At 46.6% G+C, this 12,173-nt stretch overlaps 1 protein-coding gene across 3 annotated transcripts in view; it reads right to left on the minus strand.

The window, feature by feature from the left end:
* Nucleotides 1–12,173, minus strand: part of DUSP29 (dual specificity phosphatase 29) — a 35,476-nt gene that overhangs the window by 4,365 nt on the left and 18,938 nt on the right. For all 3 annotated transcript variants that reach the window (XM_058696755.1, XM_058696756.1, XM_058696758.1), the window contains one exon: nucleotides 3,778–3,998. In XM_058696755.1, the coding sequence (XP_058552738.1) occupies nucleotides 3,778–3,998 (221 nt within the window). The remainder of the gene's footprint in view (nucleotides 1–3,777; nucleotides 3,999–12,173) is intronic.

Here is a 12,173-nt window from a genome sequence, read left to right on the forward strand (position 1 = left end):
TAAGATGCCTTCAGAAGCAGGCTGTGGACTGTTTAAGAAAAAGAAAGAAAGAACAAACAGAGAGTGGTGATACTAAAATCTGATCTTTAGAGCCTTACAGTATCTGCCCTGGGATTTCCTAGAAGATTTCATTAAATTAAGCCCACACTACTTCACCTCTGAGGATGCCATGGCAGGAGGAGTGTAGGCAGTCCAAATGGGGTTCCCATGGCAGTATTTTGTCAGTACTTCTTTCTCTGCTGAAGAATGACAAGTTGTTTCAGATGTCATAACCAGCAGGAGTGCCTCACCTTTCATGATTTTTGGTGACCTCTTATACAGTTAGGTCACCGAGTGCTCAAAATAAGAGCAAAGGACTCTCCTGAGAGGTCCGAATGACAGAAGGAATTCCCGCTGGCCTCTGATCAGCTCTGTGACCCTGGGCACATCACTTGGCTTCTCCAGGCCTCTGTTTCCCCAGCTCTTGGGGAAAAACACTGGACTAGATTATTTCTGAGATTTTCCAAGAGTGACTGCGGTTGCCTGGGGAGTTCTTTCGGAAGAGATGCGTCAGGGTAGGATAGGGGTGGGAGTGGGCCCCATGGGGCTCACTACAAGCCCTGGGCACAGCTCTACAGCACCACGAGAAAGGTTTTTTCAACAAGAATAAACAAGACTGGATGTGAGGGGCAGCAGTGAGAAACAGTGTACGCTTGGCTGAAACTAGCCAAGGAAGAACAGGAAAGACAAGAGAGGGGAGAGAGAGATGCCTTGCCTTTGGGCCAGACTGTCCATCAACACCTCTTACATCAAGAGTATAATAAGAAACATACGAGTGATCCTGGCTCTAAAATGCTACAGTAGTGTCCCCTAGATCTCCAATGAACGACTAGACACACCACATGGCATGAAGGCTGAGCACATGCCATCCCCACTGGATGGAGTCTATGACAATGTCATTGCTGGGCTAATGAGTATTTTTATTTTGTTACTCTGACTACTTAGCACAGGTTACAAACTGACAGTCACTGGATATCTTTTGTTTGGCCTTTGCAGTATTGTAAGAAGTTTTCAGTTTGTTGCCAACACTTAAAAATTGGGCAATTTCACATTAAAATCCAGATTGGAAACTTTTCCTGAAAAATCAGATCTACCACATTTGCACTGATTCTCACAAGATGCTGGCTGAGACTGAATATCAGCTGCCCCCTTTGGAAAATGTATGGGGCTCTCCACTTAGCTACAAGCACCCTCTACCCACACTCCTCTGCTTTCCACACAGCTAGCTTCATTTTTTTTTTTTTACATTCCCTGCCAGCCTCTGCAGAGTTCACATTTGATTTGAGCCCCAGACTTGAGGATATTCAATTGTGAAGGGCACTGAGAAGGGACCCCAGCCTCCCTCCTGGCAATGAGGTCATGTCCTGCTCGCTTCACTAGCCAACTATTCTAGTCCCACACTCCTGCCCACTGATTCTAATCCCTGCATGTTCTCTGATCTGGGCATATACTTTTCTCTCTTGACCCTTTCTTTGCTAGGTGCTTTTGACCATATGGTCCATTAGGACCCACACGGGCCTGACATTGCCACATCAATGCTCTGTGATCTGCCCAGGCCTAAGTATGACTTGAGAGCCCCATTCTTTCCTAATTTAGCAGGGGTGGGGGTGGGGGGTGAAAGACTCTAAAATGTTGTGCCAGGAACTGAAAACAAGCTGTCATACGAGTCTATTGTACTAGTTCAAAGTTGGAATGTCTTTTTTCCTTTTGGGATTGGAAACTTTATTATTATGATGCACACATGCTAGTGTGGTTATGTGCTTCATGGTGCACAACCTCTCTTTATCAAATACATCTGAGAACCTGCTGTGCACCAGGTTCTCTGCTAAGTGTTCTATGTGGGTTACTCCTGATCCTCATTATAACCTTTCAGGGTAAATATTTTCATCACCAGATTGAGAAACCAAGGCTTAGAGAAATCACATTGTTAGTAAGTTGTGAATTTGATCCACCCCCGCCCCCCGTCCCGTCTTCTCTAAAGCCTGCCAGACCCCTTCCATCAAGAGAAAGTTTGAAGATACAGTAATGGCAAAAGAGTACATTAAACAGAAACTGAAGGATTGGGTTGTTGTAGCTTTTTGTTTTTTCTTGTCAAATATGTTTTCAGTTAACTTCAAATAATCTGAGGCAAATTTTACCTCATGTTGATGAGTCAGAGTCCAGTTGCTTTTTGATACTGCTTGGAAACCCAGAATGTGCATAATACAAAAGATGGTCCATAAATAGACTCATAAAAGCAAGACTTTGAAATGAAGCATCCTTTAATATAAGCACTTAGGCTCTGTAGGTTTTTCTTCTTTTCATTGTGACATTGCTTTCTGAACCAAAATAATGGCAAATCCTTGGTGCCTATGGCTACCTGTGGGGCCAGGACCACTTTGGGATGGCCATCAAGGTCTGGGACTTGGCCTGCGCCCAACCTGCAGATTGCAAATTCCTGAAGCAGGCCAGCTGGTCAGGCAGTGAGCCTCATAATCCCAGACTCTTGTGGCAAGAAAGGGTTTCAGTAGCTGGATATCCTGAATTATGTGATGGTCCTATAAAGGAGTATGACGCGTGTGTCTGAAATCAGAGCACAGAGGAGGGAGTTGAAGTCCCTCTGGCCTCTATAAAATGCCCTGAGTTACACCCTGCAGCAATAACTGCATATTATTTTACCCCCAATGCATACCTAAGCCATGCCTTTCTCTCTAAAATAGCCTTGTAGACTTAACCTGGATTAGACCAGCTAAAACTGTATTTTGAGTGCAAGGACTAGCACTGTGATTTTAAAAAATGGATAATTGGGGCACCTGAGTGGCTCAGTCAGTTGAGCAACCGAGTTTTGGTTTCAGCTCAGGCCATGATCTCCCAGTTCATGGAATCTGAGCTGAAATCAAGAGTCGGACACCTGACGGACTGAGCCACCCAGGCACCTCCACATGGTTTGTGGGATTGAGCCCCTGCACTGGAGTCTATGCTGACAGCTTAGAGACTCCTCGGGATTCTCTCTCCCCCTCACTCTTTGTCCTTTCCCTGCTCTCTCTCTCTCTCTCAAAATAAATAAATAAACTTAAAAAAAAAAAAAAGAATGGATAATTAACCTTGGGAAACTTGGACACCATGAGTGCAAAACTCAGATTCTCAAATATATTTTGCCATATATAAAGGCTAGATTGTCAGCTTTCTATAGGAGGCCTAACTAGACGGAGTATGTGGGAAGGAGGGGATTGGGGGATGCTGCCAGCTTGGTTGGTTGGCAGGAAAATCTGAAGTCTCTCCATAGATTCCCAGTCAAGTCAGCTTCCTGAAGGTTTTCTGGCATTGAAGCCCCTAGCTATTAGTCAGGTTTGGGCGCAGGCACAATTAGTGTCTGGGCTGTAGTCCCAGGTTTGAGGGCATCCAGACGTCCCTGCTGCTCCAAGGATTGCTGATGAGCCTTAGGGGAATGGGATTCAGGCCAAAGGCCTTTCCTCTGAACCCTCCCGATCCCGATTCCCCACAGAGGCGATCAAGGCCCGAACCCCACCAGCCGCATGCTCAGTGTGGTTCTTGTGTTCCTGGGCCTCGGACATTCCCAGCTTAATCACACACAACCCCCGCAGAACCGGCTTCAACAGTGTGCAGATCCTGCCTCCAGCCAAGGTGAGGGGCGGGGCTCGTGGGGCGGGGCTTCGTGGGGCGGGGCTTCGTGGGGGCGGGGCGGGGCCTCGGGCGGGTTTGTTGGGGTTGGACCACCAAGGGTCACAGGTCTCTTACTGTGGTCGTGTCTGAGCGCTGCGTCGATGAAAGCGGCCGCCGGGTAGAAGAAGACGCTGAGGTCGAAGGTGGGCAGGTCGTCCGCCTCAACACCGTGGTATTCGATGGCCATGTCGCTGTAGTAGTCGGGCCCAGTGTCCACGTTCCAGCGGCCGTGGGCTGCATTCAGCACGTGCGTGAAGCCCGCCTTCTGCAGCCCGTAGCGGTCCAGTGCCGTAGCTCTGGGCACGAGGGGAGAGGCTGGTTGGCTAAGTGGTGTCGTAGCCTGGATCTAGGGTGAAACTCGGGGCCCGCCAATGGGTTTATGCCATCAGTTCCAAAATAAAACCTAGTCACTGCAGTGAAGGACTTCCCTGGTCCAAAACCCTGATTACTGACCCCTTGACCGCTTGTTTCTGGATAGGCTGGTTCGAGAAGGGAGGAGAGTGGAGGGTGGGGTAGGTGAGCTAATCCATTGTCCATTCATTCTTTCATCATTCACCATAAACAGAAGAGCTTAGTGCTAGACACTATGGTGGTTGCAGGAGTGCACTTGTTACCTGCCAACTCCCCTAGAAGACCGCCAGAATAATCTGTTCATCCAGCAAAGCTGAATGTAAGGGAGGGGGTCACCTTCACAGAGCCTCAGGAAGCCCTTTAAAGCAGGTCGCTCCTCTGAACCTTCCAGACGTTTATAGGGTTTGGTGGGCTGGGGCTGGAATGACTGATTTAAGATGGTGTTACAGTGCAAAGATTTTATTGAGATTGGGCAAAATTCTTGACATTGATGTTCACAGGGTTGGTGAACACGGTGCAGAACCCTTGCTTTGATAAGTGAATCATTGCCTAGTTTGGCAAAGCGTTTTTCTAAGGAGAGGTATTTGAGCTGTCTATTGTTTGAGTTGATTTCAGGAGCCAACAGTGAAGTTATTTTCTGATTTATAGCCTTATCTTTCTAGACAGGAATTTCCAGGAAGAAAGAATAAAGTCATGTTGAAGTAGGTGGCCTTGGAATATGCGGCAGAGGTAGGTTGTCAGAGGAACCAGGAGTTATTTCTGTCTAGAAGGGCCAAGGGAGGCTTTATGGGAGAGGGCTGTTTGAGTTTGTCTTACTACAAATGTTAACATGGTGATGGAGGGGAAGAGGGAAGCAAGGGCAGGGAATTAGCACTACTTACAGTGTGGAGGCTGGAGATAATGAAGCCCTTTTAGGAAATGCTTATTATTTCCTGCAGTCAGTCATTTATCACAAATAATGATTTAAAATCTATTGTGTGCCTGTCACTGTCCTGGGTGCCGATGGTGCAACAGTGAACAGGTTAGTCAAGGTCTCTCGGGACCTCACTCTCAGACACTGCACTCCCTTCTACCTCAAACCCACTATGACTGAAGGATGAAATAGCAAAAAAGTGGGGCAACTGGGTGGCTCAGTCTGTTGAGCATCCGACTTCGGCTCAGGTCATGATCTCACGATTTGTGGGTTCAAGCCCTGCGTCAGGCTCTGTGCTGCCAGCTCAGAGTCTGGAGCCTGCTTCAGATTCTGTGTCTCCCTCTCTGCCCCTCCCCTGCTCATGCCCTGTCTCTCTCTGTCTCTCAAAAATAAATAAATGTTAAAAAAAAATTTTTTTTTAAGTTCAGATGGCAGTAAAAGCTGTGCTGATGACTGTGGTCCTGCTTTATGTAAGGTGGTCAGGCAAGGCCTTGCCAGGAGGTAGTATTTGAGCTAAGACTGAGGGATGAGAAGGAGTTAGGCAGGGGTAGAGTTGGAGGAAAAGTGTTTCATCCAGGCCTAGGGAACAGCAAGTGCCAAGAACAGAATGGAAACAAGCATGGCTGCAGTAGCAAGGGGGATAGTGGTACAAGAGGAAGTTGGAGAGATAGGCAGGGGCTGGGTCATGGTAGACCTTGTAGGCCAAGGAAAGAGTTTGCATTTTACTCTAAGTGTGGTGGAACATCACATGCTACAGAGGGTTTAAGGAAGAGGTGAACATTGTTTACTTTTTTAAAGACCAGTCTGGGGATGTGTGGAGATGGATTGGAGAGGGGGAAAATGGAAGCAGGGAGCTCTGTTGGAGACTGTTGCAGTTGTACAGCCAGGAGAGGAAGGTGGTTGGACCAAGGTGGGATCACAGCAGGGCTTGCTGAGGGACTGGGAGAGGGGCAGGGAGGAGGAGGCTGGTATGGCCAGAGCATAGGATGTGAGAGGAGAGGAGAGGAAAGTCTGGAGGAGTGTGAGGTTGGAACACGGAAGTGCTTGGATCTGTATTTGGGGCGGGGGGGGGGGGGGGCGGGTAGGGGCGGGGGTCAAGGAGAGTGGTTGAGGAGGGGTGATCCCAACTAGAATTTAACAGCACAAAGAGCAGTCTACAGCTCAGGAAAGATGACAAGGGCCTGGAACCATAATAATAAGAGGCCAGAAGTGACATTTTGCTCCAGCTGAGGACTCATCTCAAGGTCACTGGTAAAAGGTAGACAGAAGGGACCATATTGGGTACCAACAGTGATCAATACCCTGGGCCAAGAGGAGCCTTGCAGCAGGAAACATGCCACGGCCCCTTGGCCAAGGGCCCCCCATCTGTTGCTGGTTTCCTGGAGCTTTTTCTTGGTCGTGAGAGGAACCATGATGGAGTCCAGTGTTTGGGAAAGAGAGATCCAAACACAGGCATTGAGCTTTTAAAAACATTTGCAAACAGCCCATTGGAATTGAGCTGTGGAATGGTGGAGAGTTCCACCAACCCCCTCAACTAGACTTTGGTGCTGCCATCCTGACTATGGACTACATTCTGCTTTCAGTTTTTCCTCAGAAAGACCTGTTTTTCATTTTTCTTCTTGTCCCAAAGTATGTATACAACAAACGTTATGCTTTTGGGACATAGATCTGTGCTCAATTAATGCCTCCACTAATGCAGTCCATCTTGCTGAGTAGCAATCCACCTCACTTTGAGGTTGAGCTTAGTGGAAAAATTAAAATGAACTGTCCTTGACAGGAAGTTCCTACCCACCATAAAGACTGTTATCTCTGGGTTCAGCAGCTGGGTTTCAACATAATCAAATAGTAGTTTGAATAAATAGCAATTTGCACTTTGTCGCTTTTGGGGTCAAGGATCAGGGTAAATATGTGACAAGACTCGTTGCATGACACCTCCACAGTCAGACCACAGAGCTGGTTTTAGCTGTCTAAGGGAGAGAAAAGGGCTCCTGGGGAGGATCAGACCTGGTGGGTGTCTGAGGCCCACTGCAGGTTTTGGGGCGTCCTATGGCTACGTGAGCCAGGAAGGGAGGCGGTGTCCTTACACACCACTCTGGGCTTTCCCCCAGTTTCCTCATTCAGAGTCCTCCTCTCCTTTCCTCCTTATTTACTCAGAGTCGAGTTGAGAGCTCAGAAGAGTATCCATGGCAAAATGAGGATCTGCAAAGAGCAAGTCTTAGTAGTCTTGGTATATAGTGGCTGTGATGGAGGCAGATCCCCAATTGGTCCAAATGCCTGGCTCAGCAATTATTGGGAGTAGGATGGGTCAGAGGGTTCTCCCTAGCACTGTATTGTTGTTTTCTTAAATTTTAGGGCCATCTGCTTATGTATGTTATGTGGGGAAGAGACTAAGAAATATGCTTCTGCTTTGGAGAAAAGCTCAGGAGAAAAACAGACTTGCCAACTTACCTCTAGAATCTAGATGATGCAGGAGCCTTAGTTTCTGGTTGAGTTAAAAATCCTTATGTAAGCAATTTGTTTATTTAAGAAATTATGTCATAAAAATGTGTCATCTGATTACAAAAATAACACTTGCTCAGTGCAGATTATGAAAAACAGGGGCGCCTGGGTGGCTCAGTCAGTTAAGCATCCAACTTTGGCTCAGGTCATGATCTCACAGTTTGTGGGTTCGAGCCCTGTGTCGGGCTCTGCTCTGACAGTGTGGAGCCTGGAGCCTGGAGCCTGCGTCCTATTCTGTGTCTCCCTCTTTCTCTCTCTCTCTGCCCCTCCCTGCTCATGGTCTCTCTCTCTCTCTCTCTCTCAAAAATAAGTAAACATTAAAAATTTTTTTTAAAAATTTGAAAAACATATTCCTTCCCACATGCAAAAAAAATCACCTGCATTTCTACCACCTAGAAATAAAGTCTCTTTGCTTTTTGATATAAGATTCCTCAGTTGCTTTTCTATGCATAGATTTAGATATTTTATATAGAGATTTGTTTGGGGGGTACAATACTACATGTAAGTTTCAAAACCTTTGACATGGTGATAAATTGTAAACATCTGCCTCTGTCGACATACAGCCTTCAATAGCGGCCTGCTGTTCCATTCTGTAGGGCAATCTCAATTTTACCTCACCAAGCCCCTACCTCTGGATATTTGTCTCCTCTCTCCCCCTCTTGCTCTTGCTCTCTCTCTATCTTTATCTCTTTCATGAAGAGGGAGTGGCAGGCATTATAAGAAACACTATAAATGAACAACTTTGCTTTATTTCTTTGGGCACATCTCTGATTATGTCCTTAGAAGAAATTTTAAGTAGAATTTTGGGGTCAATGGGTATGAGCATTTTTAACACATGTGCTGTGTTGCTAAATTATCCTCCTTAAAGCTTGCTCATTTTGCATTCTTTGCTAATTTCACTGGCAAAAAAAAAAAAGGAAGAAGAAGAGGAAAAGATATCTCATTTTCATTCATTGTAGCAATAAGGCTGGACATTTTATCACACATTTGTTGGACTCATGCAGTTTACTTTTGAAGAACATTGCCGTATCTCTGTTTCTGACCCAATTCCCTTTATCTCCTCTCACTGTGAACCTCTGGCCTGGCCCTGGATTCTTACTGCAGATTGGAGGGCCAGAGAAGTGACTCCCCTCTTGCATGGCCCAGTTTCCTCATTCGGAGTCCTCCCCTCCTTCCTCCTTATCTGGCCTGACCCAGCCTCCTTTCAGCTCCTCTGAAGTTCCTTCAGGAAGCTTGTTTCAACCCACTACCCTTGAGGAATGGCGAATAAGAGCACTCTTGGTGAAGCAGTCTCCTTGGGCAGCACTCCTGACATTCCACTTTTCCAGGCCTCTTGCCGCCCTGCTGATCCCCAGCCGAAATACCTCAGCATCCACCCCAAAGCCCATTCCGCCCCACTCCCCGGGGTGTATGCTCTGCCGCAGAGGGGAGGAGGGACATGCATGTATACATCTATTCAAGCCCTCCCTCAGCTCCCTTGTGGTGGGAAACCAGCTGCTCCCACATTGTCAGGATTCTACATTGGGCACTGAAGAAAGTCCACCAGTGACTGGGCGTTCTCCATATCCTTGTGTCTGTGAGGACCCACCTATTTCCTGCACCTGACTGTGGACTCTTGTTTGCCAATAGCCTGTATCCTGTACTCTGGCACCCTGTTAATTCTGGTGCATATGACACTTTGGTGTTCACGTGTTATTTCATGGGCATGACCCTGATGGAGACCTTCTCCTTTGGAGTCTCGACCACACCTACTGCTTACAGGTGGATTTTAAAAGCAGGCATATTTCTAGCTTTTGATCTCCATCAATTCTCCCTCAATTTCATCAATGAAAGTGAAATTCGCTGGCTTTCTAGTTTCTTGGGTGTTCTTGTTACTTGCTGATGATGAAACTGTTTGGTTTTGAGGCCCTTCAGAACACACAGGGCTAGCAGGTGCAGTTTATACACTTACACTGCTGCACGAGCTAAAACAACTGAACCTCTGGGACCTTCAGCTTTCTTTCTTTGTCAAACTGAACCAATTACACTGGCAGTACTTTTCCTTACAGGATTCTTGTAAATTGAATGATGCCATACTCGAGTTTCTTTGAAAGGTTAAAAGATAAATTTAAGAGAAGAAAGCAGTAGAAAGATGTACAGCAAAATGTTATCAGTGGCTATCTCTGGGTAAAGGGATTATAGAGAATTTTAATTTTCTTCTTTTTGTCTGTGTTTTGTAAATATCTGTGATGAGTAGGTCATATATTCACTTAACATGCAAGTGTTTACCATGATTTTTATTGATGTTTTCTTAGTTCTTGGGAGACACTGGCTATTCAAAGATATAAGGTGACCCCAGCATTTTTAATTCTTGTTAGATATCCCTTCATCATCTGCCCCAAGAAGGGAGGCTAAGAGGGGAAAGAGAATACTCGGAGGCTTGGATTTGAGAAGTGATATTGTATTAATAATTACACTAGGCATTTTGCTAACCATGAAAGGAAGTGGTTGATGTTGCTTGAGGCCTTCACTGAGAAGCCCACTGGAAAAGCCCAGCCAGGTCTCCCCATTCACTTTGCCCATGACTGGTGCCCAGTTGTATCTAAGTCACCTTTGGTACTTGGAGGTTTAGAATCTAGGCTTTCCAACTCTTTCCACTAACATTCAGCACGTTAAATTGGCAACCGTGGCTGTGTTTTCACTGCATCCTAAACCACAGTCCACCCTGGAGAAGCAGGTCAAGTTTGAGCTCTGCTTGGTGCCTGAAGGCTGAGTTAATTCCTTCTTTTTGTGGGGAAAGGTTGCAGCTGTCCAGGTGTCCAGGAAATCCTCTCAAAGGCTGAGGGCCAGCTAAGCTGACTGACTTGCTTTCTCCTCACTTTCCAGCCTCCTCAACTACAGGCCAGGCCTGGAGATGCCTCTGCTTTCAAGGCTGTTGGTCTGGTTGGGAGGAGAAAAGCAGAAAGGGCAAGATAGCAAGACCACTTGAAAGTGAGCTCAGGCTGAGTAGGGCTGACCACAGGGAGGAATCAGGCTTTAAGGGGAAGGGCAGCTGTCTGTTGATGACCTCGAAAGCCAGACCTTGGAGGCAACTATAGTTTTAATAAAAATGGAGAGCTGCTCAGCACCCCTGCCATTCAAGCAGCAGAGCAAGTTAGCGCCGTGGCGTTGGCTCACGGGGATGCTGACATCAGGAGGGAGAAGAGAGATTTCTCAATTTTCCTGTTCCAGCCAAGCCTATGGGAGGCTGTCCTGCCTGGGAATTTGCAATCACTTTGACAGTAACCAGGATATTTCCCCTCCTGCTGACTACAAGGGAAAAAAAGAAAAATGAAAAAAGATTTCTCTAAGCAAATGAAAAATGTGAATGAGATTAAAGAGAGAATATTTAAATTACAGAAACTCAGTGCTTTCAAGCATACTCAAGCACTTTTGAAGCACCCATTTAGGGACTGCTGATTGATAAGAGGCGATGAATTATTCTTATCTCATCATTGACGCAAGTCCCTGGCTCTCTGGAGGGCAACACTTGGTTAACCTAATTTGAATCTAATTTGAATGACTTAAAAGTAATAAAACAAGTATGTGCTTGAACCTAATGAAGCCTAATTTATTTAATAGCACATTTCTTAAGGAATTTTATTTTAGAGCTGGAAGAGACCTTTGAAATCATCCTTGTATTTTACAAATAAAGAAACTGAGTCCCAGAACAGTCCCAGAACAGTCCCCCAAATGTTTTGCCAAAGGCCACACATAATGACCACCAGCACGGGGGCTTGAACTCTGTGCCCTGAATCCCATTTGAGGCTTTTGCCCTACTCCATCCATGCTGACCCTACAATTCCCACTTGTAGCAGATTCAGACCCCCTACCTAGCTGTGGGAAATGGGTGGGAAGAGGGTGGCTGTGCCTGGAGCCAGGATGACATTCTGGTGAAAATCTCTGATCATCGGCCCGTTTTCTTGTCCCAGTGCCTCCACTGATCCAGCACACTCAACACCACCCAGATCCTCACAGGGCTGCAGTGGTGGTGTCAACTCTGCCCTCCCCGGGCTGGTAAGCAATAGGGACTTCGAGTCATCAGGCACTCCACGTGGTGAATCCTCTCGGGATAATCTTGGATTGAGAAAATGCTGTAGGAGTTCTGAAATCCACAGGCCCATTGGGTTTTGGTGTGGCACTGCCTCCTTAAGCCTCAGGCCACCTGGGTTCCTGGAAGGCCAGGACAGTATCTGTGGGGGCAATTGAGGCACGAGCCTGAAAAAGCCCATTAGGAGGTAACTTCCTTGCAGCCTGAACTTGAGTTCATGATAGCATCTCATGGGAGAAATTTGACCAGGAGTGTTTCCCGTTTCAAGGCTGCCCTTAACACAGAAGGACCTTAATGGCAAAGCACAATGACAGTTCTTTATCTTTTACACTGTGAGCTGAGTTTCCAGAACCTGCCTGATCTGTAATAGTTCACACTTATTGGGTGTGCCACACACGGTGCTAAGTGGCATATGTATTAACTCATTGAATCCACATCTTATAGGTAAAGAAATTGAATCTCAGAAAGCATGAGGGACTTGCCCAAGGCCACATGGAGACCAGTGTTTGACGAGGCACTGTGGCTTCGGAGCAGATGCTCAGCCCTTCTGCCTCTCTCCATGAAGAAGCCCTTGAGGGGAGAGGAGGGAGAAAAAGTGACCTGCTTCTTTGGGCTAAGTCTGGTCCCCAGAGGGTCCCA

Source organism: Neofelis nebulosa, chromosome 13 (genome assembly GCF_028018385.1).
Source record: "Neofelis nebulosa isolate mNeoNeb1 chromosome 13, mNeoNeb1.pri, whole genome shotgun sequence".
NCBI lineage: Eukaryota > Metazoa > Chordata > Mammalia > Carnivora > Felidae > Neofelis > Neofelis nebulosa.